The sequence below is a fragment of the Populus euphratica genome, unplaced genomic scaffold (genome assembly GCF_000495115.2).
Source record: "Populus euphratica unplaced genomic scaffold, PopEup_1.0 scaffold15.1, whole genome shotgun sequence".
In the NCBI taxonomy this organism is placed as follows: Eukaryota; Viridiplantae; Streptophyta; class Magnoliopsida; order Malpighiales; family Salicaceae; genus Populus; species Populus euphratica.
The window spans coordinates 655,726-675,995 of NW_011499874.1; the positions used below are offsets into that span (position 1 = coordinate 655,726).

Here is a 20,270-nt window from a genome sequence, read left to right on the forward strand (position 1 = left end):
ATTCATTTTTCATTATTAAATTAAACGGAGATAGTTTAGTCTTGTAATTTTTTATTTGTATATTATAATATCTAAAATACATTTAAAAGAAATTTTTTATCAATTATTAGATAGGGATATTTTTGAAATTTTTCTTTATAAAAATATCAATATAATTACTACATTACCCTTAGAAACAAAATATCTATAACTTACATCAAAGAGATTTTGGGTCTTTTCATAATGGTATTTATCATTAATACCATGCAGGATGAGATTGCGTTACGTCGCTAAGCAGGAGGAGATTGTGCATTTTGAGCAACGAATCTAGGCTTTTTTAGCATCCAATCACCGCCGTATTCGAAGGTGTTAGAAGCGGCAAGCTTTTTTAGCATCTAATCACCGCCGTATTCGAAGGTATTAGAAGCGGCATGTCAAGATCTTCATAGTGACAAAGTGCGTGTCAGTGATAGATTGACAATATAGCTATGATTGATTTTTTTCTTCTCTTTCTTTTTCTCTCTCTCTCTCTCTTCTCCTTGACAAATTACAAAAGTATATTTTAATTTGTTTTTTATATTTGACTTGTTTTTTATTCTTTTTATTGTTATTTAATTTTTTTTATTAGCATTTTTCTTCAATTTAGTCTCTTATCATTTGACTTCATTTATTTTTTATCCCAAATTTGATCATCATTCTTTTAATTTTTATTTATTTATTTATTATTTTTTTAATTAAATTTTATTTTTAATTTCAACCTTTAGCATTTGACTTTGATTTATTTTTATGTCGAATTTAATGTGTATTCTTTTAATTGCTATTTATTTTATTTTACATTATTTTTTTATTGTTTTTTAATTTGTTTTTCATATTCATTTTGGTCCTTATTCTTTTGATTGCTATTTGATTTCTTTTTTATTTTTTTCCTTTCAATTTAGTACCTCATCATTTGATTTTCATTAAATCTTTGTATCAAAACTAGTCTTCATTCTTTTATTTTCTATTTATTTATTTATTATCCTTTTTCTAATTGAATTTTATTTTAAATTCATCATTCATTATTTAGCATTTGATTTTGATTAATTTTTTTATTGAATTTAGTCCTTATTTTTTAATTACTATGTTTTAATCCTTTTTTAATTATTTTTTCTTTCAATTTCATTTCTCAATACCATTGAAAACTCAAGGATTTCTAGCTTAGAAGATCAGCAACATGACAATATAACTTTAGGTAGGCTCAAATGCATTATTAGGCCACCCATTAGATATGATTTTTAAGATTCAGTCTCATATGCACTTATTACTAGTTGCAAGGATCCTACAACTTTTTAAGAGTTATAACACAATTGAGATAAAAGTAAATGGATGGGTGTTATAGAAGAAGAAATGCAATCTCTGCATAAAAACTAGGCATAAGAGATGGTTGGACTTCTTGAAGGGAAGGGGGTGTTTGTACGTAATTGAGTATATAAAATGAAAGGAGCAATATCAAAAAAAGAGGGTGAGAAGTTCAGGGCTCTTCTAATAGTAAAGGGTTACTCACAAAAAAAAAAGAAGAGATATTGACTATGATAAGATATTCTCCCCTATAGTTAGATACACTTATATCAAGGTGGTGTTAAGTTTGGTTGTACATTTTAACATGTAGTTAGAGCAGATTGATGTCAATGTGACTTTTCTCTATAGTGATTTTAGAGGAGCAAATTTAGATGGTACTATCAAAATGTTTTACTTAACTTAGACATGAACGTCTAGTTTGTAAATTAAAGAAATAACTTTATGGATTGCAACAGTCTCCAAAAAAGTGGTGCAAGCGATTTTACTATTACATGATCAAGATTGACTACAAAAGATGTGAGTATGACTATTATGTATACGTGAAGAGTCTTTGTAATGATTATTTCAATTTTATATTGTTTTATGTGGATGATATATTGGTTGCTACAAAAAGTATGAGTAAGATCAATATATTAAAGACTTTGTTGAGTAGAAAATTTGATATGAAGGATTTGGATGCTACTAAGAAGATTCTTAGGATGTAGATTTGTAAAGATAGTGCTACAAAGAGATTATGATTATCTTTAGTGAGTCATTTCAGATTACCTACTGCATAGTGCTCGAAGACAAATAATGAAATGGACATGTCAAATGTCCTTTATGCTAATGCAACAAGGTGTTTAATGTATGTTAGGATTTGTACAAAACCATATTTGACATAATCAGTAAATGTAGTGAACAAATTTCTATTAAATTCAGGATGATAGCATTATGATACAATTAAGTAGATCTTCAGATACTTGAGAGATATTATAAACTACGTTATCATGTTTAGTAGACATCAGGATAATCCTTTAGTTGTCGGATATATAGATGTAAATTATACAAGGGACTTAGATGATTGGAGATCTACCACAAGTTATGTATTTACTTTATTAGAAGGCCTACGTGTTGGAAGTTTATGGTTCAATCTCTAGTTGCACTATCTAATACTGAGTTATAATATATTGCAATGGCTGAGGCTGATAACAAAATCTTAAGGCTTACAAGTTTGGTTAAAAAGCTAGATATTCAGTAAGGTGGATTTTAGTTCAATTATGATAGTTAGAGTTCTAATTACTTGGCAAAGAACCAAGAGTATCATGCAAGAATTAAGCACATAAAAGTGAAATTTCACATTATTAAGAAACTAGCTTTTTCTAGTGACTTGTTACTTAAAAAAGTTCACATTTTTAAAAATATAGTAAACATGTCAACAAAACTTGTTATTACTGATAAATTCAAGTATTAATTGAACTTAATTAATGTCTCTAAATGCTAGATGAGAAGCATCTTAACCTATTGTTCCATATAGTATTTTCTCTTTTTTTGTCATAAAAGATGGATATTCCCTAATATAAAGATTGTTGTAGTTTGTAGTTCAAAAGTAAACGCCAGAATGAAGTGAAGTGAAGCAAAGTGAAAACATACCATATAATCCTATTTTGACATAGTAAAAAATAAAAACTCATCGCTCTTATGGATATAAATGTATTGTTAAACTATATTAAACCCTATGTTCTTTATAACAGGAAAAGCTTACATGGCCTTAATATCCTTTCTTTAAAATGAAAAAAAATTAGGTTGGTTTATGGCATAATACAAGACACCTATCTTGTTTGTGAGGTAGTATTTTGTTTTTATTTTCAAATAAAAGAAAAAACAGAGATATTATAATGTAAATGTACTTGATTATAGAATCAATATCTATTTTTATCTTTGAGATAATTTTATAGTAATTTATGCCTCTTAAAAAAATGATAATGCATCATAAACTAAAGGACAATAAAAATTATATTACTTCTTTTCTAATTGGTCCTTCAGATATTTATATTTTTTAGGTAATTTTAAGATAAGAAAAATACTTAAGTGGAACTCGCCCTAACAAATGCAACTCGTTAATAACAAAATCGATCATTTTAATGACTAGAGTCAGTGTTAAAACTTTTTTTTTTATTGTCAAAATCTAATGATTTATTTCATTTTTCAAACTAGAAATTAAAAAATAAAAATTTTAATTTTTATATCAAAATTAAATTAAAAAAATAAGAGACCAAATAGATATATTATGTAAAGTTTAAAATATAAGAAAATAAACAGTACATGTGTTTATAATAAATAACCCACATGAGTTAGGGTGTGCGTTCCTTTGTCAAGTCGTTACTTGCTATCACATGAGATGTCATCAGGTTGTCGTGTTACATATGTAAATTAACGAAGCAGTTTAAAAATCCAGCAAAGCACATAATAAGACAGACTGGATCAGGTCCGCTTGCCAGAAATGAGTCTTTAAGTAGTGCAAATCATGAAATCCTCGAGGTCGTGGCCCATGAAGCTATGGCGTGCAAGCCATAATCCCTGATCAGAAAATGCTCTCTTTTCAGTAAAGATACCAAAGGCAGCCTATGAAGGTTCCCGTATCGTTCTCTTCTAAATTTAGAAAAATAGAAACGTTCATGTCCCGATCGAGGAAAATGAAATTAATTCTAACGATCGAAACGTCAAGCTATGAAGCATATGCCAATTAATAAACATGCATAAAGTCAGTTGGCTATAATCCAAAAATGTAAGATGAAATTCTATACACAACAAAACAATATGCTTTTGTTCTTGGGGCAATGAGCTTGTACGAGAAGCAGAGTAAGCAAAGGGTTTGTTGTTTTAAGAGTACCGTAAGCTTAAAAAATAATCAATTACAAATGGTAGCTTGTCATCTTTATATTGATGACTAACATAGTTCATCGTAATACTATAATTCCCGTCCTCCGTTGAGTTCCTATTTACTAATATTAACTCTTTAATTGTTCAACCTCTGTTTATGGACTGCAGAATTCCATACATGATGAGGAAAAAAACATCTCTGCACAACCTTAGCAGAAGAGGTTAGAGCGGAAATGGAAACCGTGTCTCATGTTGGGTGAACTGTGACCTAGTCATTGCTTAATTGAAAAAATAAACAGAATTTATATATATATATAAACGTTTGTAGGAAATTTACAGGAAGAAAGTCAAGAACCCACCTGGAGGGCAACATACTCGTTAATACGATAAAGCAAGCTAGGTTCCATAACGAAACTCGTTAATATAATGATAGCACCATTGAAATCAGGCAACCCCTTGAAGAGATTGAGTCGGTAATCTAACAAAACTCGGTTTTTATTTCTTGCAAGGGATCCCTTACTACCCTTCCCTTCCTTGGCATCCACTCAAGTCTTCTCTTTTAAAACCGCAATGTCTCGCAGCCTGTTCATACAAGGAAGAAGAATTTTTGGCAGAGAAGAAAAGGAATTGCCAGTAATGGAGATTAAGGTAGAATCTCATCATGATTCATTGCATACCAATGAAGAAAAACTCCCTCTCCTGAAAGGAGTGGCCATGCCGAATGAGGATGAGCAAAACTTGATTCAGAAAGCCATAAGTCAGACATTCAAGAGCACAGCTCATCTGGCCAATCTTTTACCTACTGGAACAATTCTTGCTTTCCAGCTTTTATTGCCCATATTTTCAAATCAGGGAAATTGCGACTCGGTCAGTAGGTCCATGACTGCAGGACTAGTTGCCCTGTGTGGGTTGTCATGTTTCCTATCAAGCTTTACCGATAGCTTTAGGGACAAGAACGGAAATGTATGTTATGGGTTTGCAACATTCCGAGGCTTGTGGGTCATTGATGGGTCGGCAACCATTCCACCAGAAGTTGCTGCAAATTACCGGCTGCAGTTTATAGATTTCATGCATGCCCTCATGTCAATACTAGTATTTGCAGCCATTGCCTTATTTGATCAGAATGTGGTAGATTGCTTCTATCCATCACCATCAACTAAGGCACAGGAGGTCCTCACAGCATTGCCTGTTGGGATCGGTGTCTTTACTAGTATGTTGTTTCTTGTTTTTCCCACCAGGCGTCATGGAATTGGCTTCCCCCTTTCTGCAAATTAACCTTTGATATACCAGTGAAAATATCCTTCTCAAAATTAATATTACTCTGCTAATTCATTTGCATGTCCTTGACCTTACCTATGTTATCCTGCAGGTTCAATTCCTTAGTCGTTTGCAGTAAGTTCACGCTCTTCAGATCATTGAAGGTGCTAAAATTGATCTTTCATGGTGTCAGAGCTTGAACAAATATTCACATCCAGCTCAGCTCCTGAAACATGTGCATGACTGATAACGTTTTCCAAAAATTATCTAACACAACTTGAGTAATTCATTTGGAGTTGAAAAATAAATGAAGAAATTCAGCAAATTGTCTGGAGAGTGGAAATTGATTTATTTCACGAATTCAAGATTCCTGAACACTCATCTTTAAATAAATCGTTATCTACTTGCAACCTTGCCATTATTTTTTATCCTTGAACCATTCAGGGAGAGTGGAAATTGATTTTTTTCACTAATTCAAGATTCCTGAACACTCATTTTTAAATAAATCGTTATCTACTTGCAACCGTGCCATTATTTTTTATCCTTGAACCATTCAAGACTTGGATTCACAAGTGTTTCCCAACCTACACAGCCAATTAATCAGTGTACCATACGTTTATGAATCCGAATCACACCCGCGTTTTGGCATCTCACGAAATATCTTAAAAGCAACATCAATTGTTCCACTATTCTTACAAAGGCTTAAATCCAAACATTAAGATTTAAGAGAAACAACACTCGGCCGGGTGATATACCTATAAAAACTCATTGCACCCTTTCACTGATTCTCTTCAACAAGAATAGCAGATACGATAATGTAAGACTTGTCAGTGTGTTTGCACCGAAAGTAATTCATTCTGTGGAAAATCCTGATGGCATCTAATGGCATACGAACACAGCCATAACCTCTACAAATTGAAAGGAATATCTCCTCAGCAATTCTGCACTTCCCTTCCCTCATTCTATAAAACATATCCTCTGCGGGTCTAGATTCATTCGTGGAAAATAATTTAGAGATCACGAGGCCGAACGTGGTGTGATCATACCTAACACCATTGCTGTATTCGGCGCTTGCAGAATCAAATATGATTTTAGCTTTGCGCAAGTCCTTTTGTGTTCTAAGTAGTTGCTCAACTTGAGATGGGGTGATTTCTTTTGACCATTTAAACATTGTTTTCACTCTCTTTTAAGCGTTTAATCAAACACGTGTGTGCGGGAGATAAAGTGTTCGCAAAATAGCCAAATCCCGTGAGTGCAAAATTACTTTTAGCAAGTTTTGAGAGAAACCTGACACTGGAGCTCGTGAAAAGAAGCTTTAAGGGAAGGGAATGGAAAGTAAATTTATGGTTCTGGTGGTGTGTATGGGGACTGAAAGAGAAGCGAGTGAATTTTGATTTTGAGTCTCTAGGCAATTTTAGGCTTCGGTCTATTTGTACCCAATGCATCCATGGATAATTGGGTTAAGGCCGCACTTGTTGGGTTCTAGGAATGAATTTTATTTACAATGGTAGACAAAGCTGTCCCTGTAGTTTACTCATGTTGAGCTTTGGATCCTGAACGTATAATTGTTGAAATGACATTTTATCTTTAACTAGAATGTAGTGAAATGCTTTTTAAAAGTAATTTTTAATTAAAAATATATTAAAACAATATATTTTTTGTATTTAATATTAGTATATCAAAATTATTCAAAAACACTTACTTAAATTATTAATTTGAAATTTTTTTATAAATAAAAAAATATTGTTTAAAATACATGCGAACCCTTATATTAAAATTATACCTACTTGTTTAAAAATATAATTGACCAAACTAGCAATGTATGATAGATTTCCACACAATAAATGGTCCATTCAATGATTTTGAAGACGAATTTGAAACTTCAAAATTTAGGTTGTCAGCGTAGGAGCCAATAGTACTTTATTAGCACAGAAGAGTTTATTTGGTCCACATGACTGAGCCCCGTAAATGAATATCAATTTATGCAAAATTACTTTTAGCAAGTTTTGAGGGAACCCTGACACTGGAGCTTGTGAAAAGAAGCTTTAAGGGAAGGAAATGGAAAGCAAATTTATGGTTCTGGTGGTGTGTATGGGGACTGAAAGAGAAGCGAGTGAATTTTGATTTTGAGTCTCTAGGCAATTTTAGGCTTCGGTCTATTTGTACCCAATGCATCCATGGATAATTGGGTTAAGGCCGCACTTGTTGGGTTCTAGGAATGAATTTTATTTACAATGGTAGACAAAGCTGTCCCTGTAGTTTACTCATGTTGAGCTTTGGATCCTGAACGTATAATTGTTGAAATGACATTTTATCTTTAACTAGAATGTAGTGAAATGCTTTTTAAAAGTAATTTTTAATTAAAAATATATTAAAACAATATATTTTTTGTATTTAATATTAGTATATCAAAATTATTCAAAAACACTTACTTAAATTATTAATTTGAAATTTTTTTATAAATAAAAAAATATTGTTTAAAATACATGCGAACCCTTATATTAAAATTATACCTACTTGTTTAAAAATATAATTGACCAAACTAGCAATGTATGATAGATTTCCACACAATAAATGGTCCATTCAATGATTTTGAAGACGAATTTGAAACTTCAAAATTTAGGTTGTCAACGTAGGAGCCAATAGTACTTTATTAACACAAAAGAGTTTATTTGGGTTGACTGAGCCCCGTAAATGAATATCAATTTTCTCAATTAAACTAGAAACAACCCCTGTATCATATATTCAAAGGGAGAAAAAGATGGACAAGCCAGGAGAAGAAATTGTCGAAATCCCATCACATATATCTATACCCATGATTTGGATATATTGACACATGAAAACAAAAGGGAAAAAGAAAAAAGAAGAGGATGCCGTGGCAGGAAATAGACAGTTTTTTAAGACAAAAGGCAATGTCTTAAAGTTTTTTTGAACAGTTGCTGCTTGTGTAATTAGCGAAGTGTTTCCGACGTGTTTCTTTAAAATTTAAAAAAAAAAAATTTATTTAAAATAATTTTTAAAAAAAATTTTAGATTTTTTTAATGTATTGATGTCAAAAATAATTTTTAAAACATAAAAAAAATATTTTAATATATTTATAAATAAAAAATACTTTGAATCATGATCATTATTACAATTCCAAACATATTCTAAATCTGGTTATTAAATTAATCCATGTATCTTTACATGCTAATATATTTTGGAGTAAGAAGGAAAATATAAAATATAAATTTAAAATTTAAAATTTAATTTTTTTTAAAAATAAATTAAAAATTATATATATTGATAAATATTAAAAAAAAAAATTAATGCTAAGCTGTAAAATTAAAAAACAAATAGAAGAAAGTTAAGATATTTGATAATATATTATGTAGAGCCATTTAATTCATTATACTTAATTATCCTCACCTTTTTGGAGGGTTAATTTTGAACAATAACACATTGATTTATCTATTCTAAATAATTTGCGTTGTGCTTTTTTTTTTATGTTGATTTATTTGTTATATATTATGTGTTGAGCTGGTTCATTTTTGTGAAATAATTTGTGCTACGTTATCAATCTTACAGGGGAATGTTTTGATTTTTATATGTGGAATTTTAAATTTTTATATGAGGATAATTGTTATGTGTGAAATCGTTGATTAATAATTTGATGTATAAATTCTATGTGAGGATATACCAATATTTAGTAAGAAAAATGCATTTGTTCTCGTATAGTAATTTTCAAAATACAATAAATGGTACAATTTTTAGCACAAGAGTAGGGCCAAGGCCTTTTTTATTTTACCATCCATATAAATTCAATGTCTATTTCAACTAAAAGCTCATTAAAATTCTAAAATCAATAAATCACATATTTATAGGAACTAATTTTAATTTTTTAAAAAATTAATGAAATCATCTATTTTTAGAAATTAATGCTAATTTTTAAAATGGATGAAATCTTTTATTTTTAGATATTAACATCAATTTTTCTAAAATCAATGAAATTATCTATTTTTAAAGGATTGACATCAATTTTTTTTCAAAACTGACTAAAATTTTTAATTTTAGGTATTAATATTATTTTTTTAATTGATAAAATATTTTATTTATAGGGATTAACATGAGAATTTTTCTAAACAGAAAAAAACTCCTATTATTAGGGATTAATGTTTGGATTTTTCTAAATCAACAAAATCACCTTAAAGAACATGATCATTTAACCAAATAATTCGAAATAAAGCATGAATAAGCTTAGAAATAAATTTAAAAAATTAATAATATATACAGAATAAATTTAGAAAAATTATTAGCAAAGTTAACCTTTTAATTTTAAAGGATATGATAAGAGTGATGTTAGTGATGTTGATCTTCTTTTAGGTATAACTCAATAAATGAAGTTTTTAAATTAATATTTATTTTAAAATATTTATTTTTATTTAATTAATAGATGAAGACTTTATTATTTTTATTTTAAAATTTTTTGGAAAGCCTTGTATATTTCATGGTGCGACAAGAATGACCTCTTTTTATGGTAATATTGAAGCCCAAAAACACTCTAGTGACATTTCTTTAGTCAGGAGGAGTCATATAACTCAAAACTTGGCATTTTTTATTTTTTGTTAGCGAAATCTTGTCAATCGAATATCTTCTTCTCCTTCATTTTTTTTATGACCTTTTCTCTTCTCCTTCAAACCTAGTGACTAACATGTAAAGAAAATGAAGTTCTGGAATAAAACGTATAATTAGGAAATTAAAGTGACCAAAACAAATAGTAAAAAATCTCAAAGCATTGTTTTAGAAAAAGACATTGTTTGTCTACCTGACTAAAAAAGGGTTGCAAGTTTATTTTATTTTAAAATTTGATTTCCAAAAATTTAATTTTTTTAATCAACAAAATTGAATCTCATCTTTCAAATTGAACATTGATTTAACACAAGAACTTATGTTTTGACATCTTGAGAATCCTATAGAAACTATTCAAAATAAATTATGAGACTAAAATCCTATTTAACTTAATTTATAAATATAAAATTGAAAAAATAATTGGGTAATTGAAAAAAATAGTCAAAGGAAAAAAAATACATAGCACTGTTACAATGAAGAGTGCAACGTGAGGAAATACAAGGTAAAATCACCTTGACTTTTAGTTCTTTTTTAGTTGTAATTGTAATTGTAATGTAAATGTATATGGAAATTGTAATTGTAATTTGTACACTAATATTAGGTCATATCTTTATGCTAGGTTTTGTACTTGTGCTTAAAATTTAACCGGATAGGCTTTTTGTTTACTAAAATATAGTACTTACTTGATTATATTCTAGACTAACAGTCCACAACATGACTACTATATTTATAATAAAAAATTCTTGTTACAATTTTCCTTATATTTAAATCTTTAGATGATAATATTAGGTGTGAACCCATTTACAACTCTACTCCAAACAACAATTTTTTTATTTGATAATAAAATAATTTTTAGATCACCTACCATACTAGTTGATATTTAATGTTTATTTATTATTATTAATGTAGTTTATATTTTTTAAAGTGTTTTTTAAATTACTTTCCATATAAAAAACATAAAATTAATGTTTTTTAAGTATTTTTTGATGATTTTAATATGTTGATGTTGAATATAAAAAAAAACATCTTGATATATTTTCAATTGAAAAATAATTTTGAAAAGCACCACACATCATATTACTAAACACATATTAAGTAAAAATTCATTATATTTTAATTATATATCTTTCGGATCAACTTTGTGGTTGACATATTAAAAAATTAAAAAATTCTTTTTAATCATTTTAGGATTTAAAAATATAAAAAAGTATAACTTCTTGATCATTAAATTAATCCTTAAAGTTAATTAGATGCAACACTCCTTCAAAGACACCTTGGCATATCTACAAATGAGGATTGCTACCTATGCTATAGTCGAAAGGATCAATAAGGGCTGGTGTTAGGGGAAAAAAAAAAATGTTTGCCTATGCTGCTTTCAGTAAGTCATTCACACACCATTATTCATAACAAAAGGATATTCAGTGAACAATAGTAATGTTTGGCTCACTATCATGTTAATTAGATGCAACACTCCTTAAAAGACACCTTGGCATATCTACAAAATGAGGATTGCTACCTATGCTGTAGTCGAGAGGATCAATAAGAGCTGGTGTTAGGGGAAAAAAAAAATGTTTGCCTATGCTGCTTTCAGTAAGTCATTCACACACCATTATTCATAACAAAAGGATATTCAGTGAACAATAGTAATGTTTGGCTCACTATCATTTTCATTTCCCGTTGAAATTTCATAAAAAATAAATAAAAAAATGGCAACATTTAATACTTTTGTTGAAAACTAGCACTATTCACTAAAAATAAATTGATAGAACGACACAGTTTCAAAAAAAAAAAAGAAGGTAAAATAGCATAATTTGTGCTTGTCACACAACATTCCTTTTTTTTTTTTTTTGATTTACGTGGGGTGTTTGGGCCAGCTTACGCGCACCACGACTAATCTCCACGGCCCACTGAACACCCTACAAACCCAGCAGGCAGGTAAGGCAGCGCGGGGCTGACAGGCATGCAACTCCAAAGCTCGAACCCGTGACAGCAGAAGACGCAAGACGCCATTCCACCGCTTGTCACACAACATTCTTGAAATGTCGCGATAATAGATCATGCTAGCTTAAGATATTTTAATTTTGAACTGCCACATGTCATAAAATAAAACCTATCATTTTCTTTCCCCTTCCCTCTCTCTCAATTGTCATTGTCCACACCTCCTCTCTCTCTCTCTCTCTCTCTCTCTAAAAAAAGGAAATTAATATTCTCTTATTTAGCTTTCAAACACCTAAAAAATTCATTCATTTTATCTTCTGGTGGACAGGTGAACGAAGATAATAAGATTGATTATTAAATTTAATTTGAATATTGATATTGTTTTGCATTTATAGGTGAAAGAAATGAAATGAATAGCCATTATATAAGTGCCAATACAGCAATGAATAAGAAAAGATAATAAGTTTCCTGATTTTTTCTTGTAAAATGCCCTAAACCAAAGAAATTACAAGAAACTGAAAGGGGTAAAAAAAATTTATTTATCATGCAATTCACCATAAATCAAAAGGAAATTTTGATTATAATATGCGTTAAAAATAAAGAAATGAAAATAGCAAATATTGTTATTATGATGTAATTCATCTTAAATCCATAAGAAATTTTGATTAAAAACTATTTGAAAATCAAAACAATTATAAGAGAAGAAACATTGCACAAAGTGTAATTTTTATGCAATTCACTATAAAAAAAATTTATGCAATTCACTATAAATTTTTATGATTTAAAACTGCTTGAAAATAAAGAAAAATAATACAAAAAAAATAAAAAAATTTAGTTATTATATATTTCATTTTTATTCCAAACTTAAAGTTTGCACTTTAAATTCGAGGTTAGTTTTTAGAGTTAGGGTTTTGGAGTTCAAAGTTATAGTTTAGGGTTAGTTTTTTTAGTTAAGAGTTTAAATTAAGGGTTGTTTTTATAGTTAATGGTTTGGGGTAAGGATTAGTAAGGGATAGAGTTTTAGATTTAAATTAGTGATAAGATTTTAGGTTTGTATTAGAATTAATATTTATGATTTAGAGTTTGAGGTTTTAAGTATAGTTAGAATTAGGGTTTGGATTAGAGTGATGTTAGTTTTGTTTTACTATTTAGGTGTGTGTTAGGGTTAAAAATTAGTGAGGTTTTCCATTTGGAGGTAAATTTTAAGTTAATTTAGGGTTTGACATAAATCATGGTTTTTAATTGAGATTTTTTTTATATGTTGTGTTTGGGATCCATATAAAGCATAAAAGCATGTTATTTAACTAAAACTTTTCTATTTTTGTTATTTTGTTAAAAAAAATATATTTTTAATATGATAAATAAATAGGTGATTTGTGTAATGCCATAGACCAACCTAACTTTTTTTTATTATAAAAAAGGAATGTTAAGGTGACACATTATGAGAGAAGAAGAGAACTAGGACTTGATTTATTTACTTCATCGAGTTTAATGAACTCGTATAATTTTGGATGCTATGAAAAAAATTATTAAAAAAAAATAATAAAAAATATTTAAATAAACTTGAGTTAACTTATTTATTCCATCATCATCATGAACATATAATTATGTTTAACTCTAGAGATAGAAAAATAAAAAAAAATATAAAATTTAATTCTTAATAAATCAAACGTGAATTTTAAGATTGGAAAAAAAAATCAAATCTAATAAAATACCTTAAAAAGGGTTTGTATTAGAATTAATGTTTATGATTTAGAGTTTGAGGTTTCAAGTATAGTTAGAATTAGGGTTTGGACTAGAGTGATGTTAGTTTTGTTTTACTATTTAGGTGTGTGAGAGGGTTAAAAATTAGTGAGGTTTTCCAAGTAAATTTTAAGTTAATTTAGGGTTTGACATAAATCATGGTTTTTAATTGAGATTTTTTTATATATATTGTGTCCGGGATCCATAGAAAGCATAAAAGCATGTTATTTAACTAAAACTTTTCTATTTTTGTTATTTTGTTAAAAAAAATATATTTTTAATATGATAAATAAATAGGTGATTTGTGTAATGCCATAGACCAACCTAACTTTTTTTTATTATAAAAAAGGAATGTTAAGGTGACACATTATGAGAGAAGAAGAGAACTAGGACTTGATTTATTTATTTCATCGAGTTTAATGAACTCGTATAATTTTGAATATTATGAAAAAAATTATTAAAAAAAATAATAAAAAAATATTTAAATAAACTTGAGTTAACTTGTTTATTCTATCATCATCATGAACATATAATTATGATTAACTCTAGAAATAGAAAAATAATAAAAAAAAGATATAAAATTTAAATCTCAATAAATCAAACGTGAATGTTAATATTGAAAAGAAAATCAAATCTAATAAAATACCTTAAAAAAACCAAATTCAACCTGTGATTTTGGTCATGAGTTCAAGAGTAATCCCAAATAAGATAAATACTAAAAAATAACAGAATAAAAATCTTAATTATAAAATAATAAGGGATGAAATTGAAAAATTATTTAAAACAAAACAAATAATAATAAAAAATGAGACCAAATTTGATATATAAATAAATCAAGATCAAATATTAGGGGGTGAGATTAAAAATAATAATAAAAAATAAGTAGCAATTAAAAGAATGAAAAATAAATTTGATATATAAATTAAATAAAATAAAATTATAAAGAAAAAAATCAATTTATAATTTTTTTTAAAATAACAATAAAAAGAAGATTAAACTATATATAAAAACAAATAAAAAGAAATTTTATATTTCAGTAAGAAAAAAAAGAAAAAGAAAAAAAAGAAGAAGAAAATCAACCATCGCCGCACCATTAATCCGTTGCCAACGCAGGCTCCATCACTAACAAGCCCTCGATACTCCATTTTGAACACTATCATGGAAAATAATGTTGAGCTGATAGAAAGCTACGATACGAAGCTTGGAAGGTGTGGATCTTCCACATGCTGGAATATGCATTATAAGTGCTAGCCTTTTTTATTTTTAAATTTATTATATATATGTTAAAAGGCCTACTTGCCCTGAATCTTTTGTATAATTATGAAAAACAGTTCAAAGAAATAAAATGTTAATGGTAGCAAGGTAATTATAATGTGAAAAAAAGACAGAAAAGTAAAAAAAAACACTTTTTTCCAAGTTAATTTTTTTTATATAAAGAGTAAATTAGTAATTTTATTATGTAAAAAGGATAAAAATAAATTGATTTATCTGATTTAAATTAGTGATGTCTATTGAACTGTGAAAAGACTATTTTCCCCTTTCAATTTATATTTCTTCGAAGGACAAAAATGACATTTTCTATAATAATTCACAGCACAATGAACGTGATGTTTTACTGAGCACTTAAACAGTTCCAAAACAGTCAATAACTCAACAACCACGCCTGAGACGAGAGAAGAAAACTAAGTGAAGTGATAAGAGGATTGGAAAGCACAGAGCAAGGAGGTGAGAGCGAGACCACCTCGAATGGACAAGGCATCCTTTCAGATCCTCATGTCGTTACAAGCCTCTCACTCACAGATAAGGTGGCCCCACCTCATCACCATCACCCCCTTCCTTCATGACATTACCAAAGAACAATAATCCTCGACCAGAATAAAATCTTCCATCACAAAAACAAATGCTATAATATGTCAAATTAAAAAGAAAAATCTCCCTCCATTATTTCTACCATGGCATCTCCCCCATAAAATATTCCCATATTCTTACTTGACTCTCAAACACGTGTTCACCGCTGATTAGGTCGCGTGACCCGCACGGGATTCTTCAACTCTGATCCGCGACCCCCTTATCCTAAATCAAAACCATCAGAGAGGTTGCGCATTGTATTAACGTGCACCGCGAAGCAGGGGATGGCGAGTAAATTGAAAAGCGAAACAGGAGGCAATTAACCGCTCTCTCGAGGGGGCAAAAAAAGGGTTTAAGAGCACACTCTAGGTACCAATATCACATTTCTCTCTCTCTCTCTCTCTCTCTCGATCGATCGAAGTTCAGCCATGGAGTCACGCGTCTTTTCACGTGCCCCCACCATCGCTCACGTGCGAAGGCCACTGCGAGAGAGCCACAGCAACACCAGTTGCAGCTTCATCTCGATCAAACCTATCGGAGCAGTCGGTGAAGGCGGGAATCTGATATGGGGAAGGCAACTGCGGCCATCATTGCTTCTGGAAGCACCTTCTCCTATGAATGCAAGGAAGGATATTCTCCGGCCGGTTATGGCCGCAGCTTCATCTCCGGCAGAAGGAAGTGATTCCTCCGGGTGAGGTCCGTTTCCTCCGTTCTGACTCGGTCCACTCGCTCCGTGTCGGAATCTGACTCGGTTTTGTTCGTGTTTTTGACTCGGTGTTTTTGCAGGGATGGGAAGGTCGCTCCGATTGGGTTTTTCGACAAGTATCCGGCACTTGTAACAGGCTTTTTCTTCTTCATGTGGTACGTAGTAGATCACGTGACTTCATTTCCTTTCCATTGAACAATCACGTGACTTGAATTAACAAATCCCAGACGGTCAAGCTTCTTGTCTCGTTTTATGATTTTATGGATTTTATTTTAAGACAATTATTTATAACTTAATTTTCAGGTACTTTTTGAACGTGATATTTAACATCCTTAACAAGAAGATTTACAATTACTTCCCCTATCCATAGTAAGTATTAGTTATTAGTTAGTTGCTAATTATTATATTATATTATATACTTAGTTAGTTGGCGTTTCTGTGCTTTGATGGAATGTTTTGTTGATGGTGTCCTGTGTAGTTTCGTTTCGGTGATTCATTTGTTTGTTGGAGTGGTATACTGTTTGGTGAGCTGGACCGTGGGCCTTCCAAAGCGCGCTGTAAGTTAAACCTCGATTAATTAATGCTTATTTCCTGTTCTAAGATGGGATTGTTTGGCTGATTTAGGGAAGATGATTGTGTTTTATTAACAGTTTATGGTTACCTTACATGTAACATGTGTATAGATCGTGATTGTTCTTTGACAAGTCTCTGGTTTTCAGGGATAATGCCTGTGAGGAAACAGGGGTTGTCCTTGAATTGGGAAGATTACCTTGTATTTGGGACTTGGTGAAGAAATATGAAGATTGATAGTATTTGTACTAACTATTGCCATTTAAACATTTAAAGTTCTTTTTTTTTTTAGAGGGTATGATTTTGAAGGAACCGTGAGTTTCCTGTCTTAATCTTATTGTCTATGTGTCATATGGTATTAGGAAGATGATTGCTGAAGCTCAAGAGCACTGATAATGCATTACTTATTCTCTGTGTATTGCGTGCAGCCTATTGACTCAAATCTCCTGAAGCTTTTGATTCCCGTTGCTGTCTGTCATGCATTAGGCCATGTGACCAGTAATGTCTCTTTTGCGGCGGTTGCTGTCTCCTTTACACACACAATCAAAGGTGACATCAAGAAGGCACTTTATTATCCAAATTTATGGGAAGACAATTTTCTTGCTTATCAACACTGTTTTATTAGGACATTTTAACCTCTCAAGAGTGGTTTCCTTATTTACAGTCGATTGTGTTTCATTACAGCACTTGAGCCCTTCTTCAATGCTGCTGCTTCTCAATTCGTACTGGGACAGTCAATACCGATAACTCTGTGGCTATCACTTATGCCTGTCGTTCTTGGTAAGCTTTCTCTTTTATTTCTGCAATAATATGCCATCTGACTGTACTCAACCGACATTCTATTGGGATGCAAAATCATGTCTACTCATTATTTCCCCCACTCTCCTATTAATTTGAATTGTTTGCGTAATCAGAAACTCTAACTTGATTATTATAATACTGATAAGGTAACACAAATTTTGAATGACATTCCATTGTAAATTAAATGCAGGTGTTTCCATGGCATCGTTGACTGAGCTCTCATTCAATTGGACGGGCTTTATTAGTGCTATGATTTCCAACATCTCCTTCACTTACAGGAGTCTCTACTCAAAGAAAGCTATGGTAATTCAATGAAGCTTTTGTTTGTACTATATGAGCAACTGCTCGCTGATTAATTATTAAGTACTTCCTAATGATTGCTTCTTTTTTTATCCCTGCAGACTGATATGGACAGCACTAATATTTATGCTTACATTTCTATCATTGCACTCCTTGTCTGCATTCCACCTGCCATTCTTGTGAGTATGAAAGCATTGATGCCCGTGGAGATTTCTACTTACAAGACCATATTAAAAATCTTAATCATTCAGTTCATAAAATCTCTTCTTATTTGAGTCACGTTTGCCTTTGCAGGTCGAGGGACCTCAACTGATCAAGCATGGCTTTAATGATGCAATTGCTAAAGTGGGCCTAACCAAGTTCATCTCAGACCTTTTTTGGGTTGGAATGTTTTATCACCTCTACAATCAGGCAAGAACTTTCTCCTGATCTTCTCATGTCTAAACAATTTAGTCATATAAAACAATGCATCTGGAGGCATTGATGTTTACATGCATTTAGCATAACAGTTCCACACTTTTCCTGAAGAGTTTTTTTTAGTTATTTGAATGCTTGCATGGGTTTCCACAACGAGTGTTGACATATTGTGAGACTGCACTAATGATTGGGATATGCAGACAACTATTCTGGAATATTCTAATATCCATTCCGGAGATCCATGCACTCAAATCATTATGGAAACTGTTTCAGACATCTATATAAACATTAAGGAAAAAGCATTTAAACAATAATGCCTTTGACTTACATCAACAAAATGGTAGAAGGACCCTGCAAATTAAGTAATGGTGTGGTCTCCTTTTGCATTTACACAGATAGTTCAATTCAACAACTTGCCGTTTTTATTCCCGCTGTTATCTGTAAAGCCAACTTTTTTTATCACGATACTGTTTTGTAGGATTATAAAAAGTTTTTTCCTCTTGAATTTTCAGTTAGCTACCAACACCTTGGAGAGGGTTGCACCTCTTACACATGCAGTGGGCAATGTGCTGAAACGTGTATTCGTGATTGGCTTTTCCATCCTGGTCTTTGGTAATGATTTGTCCACCACTTGATTACTCATTTGTTTTCTAACAAGTGCTATTACTACTATTATTTTTTGTGGACAGTAAAATCAAAATAACACCTAACAATTCTCTCCTTGCAGGTAACAAAATCTCAACACAAACTGGTATTGGAACAGGAATTGCAATTGCCGGAGTGGCAATCTACTCTTACATTAAGGCCAAGATGGAAGAGGAGAAACGAGTGAGTTTCATTCTAGAATACTCCAACAAACATGAGTATTCTCGGCTTATTTTTGTATTTGGGTTACAAGTTGCATTGTGCTGAGCATTATTATGTTACTTTTTGGGTTAAAATCTAAGTTAAAGAGTGATATCAGCTTAAAATATCCATTGCTGAGATCCTTTGAACATATGCACCTGTGGAAACTACCAAGGAAATTGATCTTTCTTATAAGATATATGTACTTTTTGGAGAATTAGTTTATTTGATTTACGATTTCTTTATGACCATGGAAGTGGGCAGTAAGGTCTTTAAAATGAATTACCCTAACTCTTGATTCAAATTTGGTCTCTTTTGCAGCGAGGGAAAGCAGCATGAGAAGGAAAGAGGCATTGGCCGTGGGTGAAGGAAACCTTATTTGTAAAGTCAAATTCTACTGTTTCGAAGATAAGAGCATCCTGTTGTCACTGTGAAGTTAATTTTTTTTCATTAATTTTCGTTGATTCAGAAGACAGACTATTGCCAAGTTGCAATCAGCTTATGTTGACAAGAAATAATGAGTCATTCGCTCTGTCTGAACTTCGTTGATGAGAAGCTGCCGAGGAATTTAGAGCTGTTTGAGAATATGATTATGATTATTTTTTAAAATATTTTTTATTTATAAAAGTATATTAATAATATTTTTTTATTTTTTAAAATCTGTACATCAAAATAATTTGAAAATATCAAAAACATATTAATTTTAAATGAAAAAATTTAAATTTTTTTAAAATACTTTTAAAAAACACTCCCAGATACTCTCATTAGAATGAGTGAAAATGAAATATGCATCGCCACTTGCAGAGTGTTTTTTTGTTAGGTTCACTTGGTGATGCAGCAGCGTGATAGAGGAGGCGGTGTAACTGTTGGAGAAATCCGAGGTTGCCTTCCATTTAAAAATCCTAGCTTTCCGCGAAAGATAGAAAATCAGTGTTTTTCTAGCTCTAGATTATAATTCTAAACTATAGAACTTCTTTTATATATTTTATAAAATCTGAATAAAATGAAGTGTGATTTTAAAAATGGCACACGATGTTGTTTATATAGTGATTACAACAAG

The 20,270-nt window shown here is 30.6% G+C and overlaps 2 protein-coding genes across 3 annotated transcripts; both read left to right on the forward strand.

Moving 5' to 3' along the window:
• Window positions 1-4,508: 4,508 nt before the first annotated feature.
• LOC105127982 (uncharacterized) lies at window positions 4,509-5,514 on the forward strand. The gene has a single exon (XM_011029469.1). The coding sequence runs from the start codon at window positions 4,747-4,749 to the stop codon at window positions 5,449-5,451; it is 705 nt and encodes a 234-aa protein (XP_011027771.1). The 5' UTR covers window positions 4,509-4,746; the 3' UTR covers window positions 5,452-5,514.
• Window positions 5,515-15,837: 10,323 nt separating this feature from the next.
• On the forward strand, window positions 15,838-19,780 carry LOC105127983 (triose phosphate/phosphate translocator TPT, chloroplastic-like). 2 transcript variants are annotated; one of them, XM_011029470.1, is made up of 12 exons: window positions 15,838-16,261; window positions 16,357-16,431; window positions 16,580-16,645; window positions 16,755-16,833; window positions 17,275-17,395; window positions 17,531-17,626; window positions 17,838-17,950; window positions 18,049-18,126; window positions 18,242-18,358; window positions 18,877-18,976; window positions 19,092-19,192; window positions 19,532-19,780. In XM_011029470.1, the coding sequence occupies exons 1-12, from the start codon at window positions 15,999-16,001 to the stop codon at window positions 19,547-19,549; spliced, it is 1,227 nt and encodes a 408-aa protein (XP_011027772.1). In that variant the 5' UTR covers window positions 15,838-15,998; the 3' UTR covers window positions 19,550-19,780. The 2 variants fall into 2 exon arrangements, with proteins under 2 accessions (XP_011027772.1, XP_011027773.1); XM_011029471.1 differs by having other exon boundaries at window positions 16,177-16,266.
• Window positions 19,781-20,270: the final 490 nt, after the last annotated feature.

Coding starts and splice junctions, on each gene's coding strand:
- LOC105127982 (XM_011029469.1), top strand. CDS start 4,747: ATGTCTCGCAGCCTGTTCATACAAGGAAGAAGAATTTTTGGCAGAGAA.
- LOC105127983 (XM_011029470.1), top strand. CDS start 15,999: ATGGAGTCACGCGTCTTTTCACGTGCCCCCACCATCGCTCACGTGCGA. Junction 16,834..17,274: donor TGGGCCTTCCAAAGCGCGCT/GTAAGTTAAACC, acceptor TATTGCGTGCAG/CCTATTGACTCAAATCTCCT. Junction 17,951..18,048: donor TCTACTCAAAGAAAGCTATG/GTAATTCAATGA, acceptor TTATCCCTGCAG/ACTGATATGGACAGCACTAA.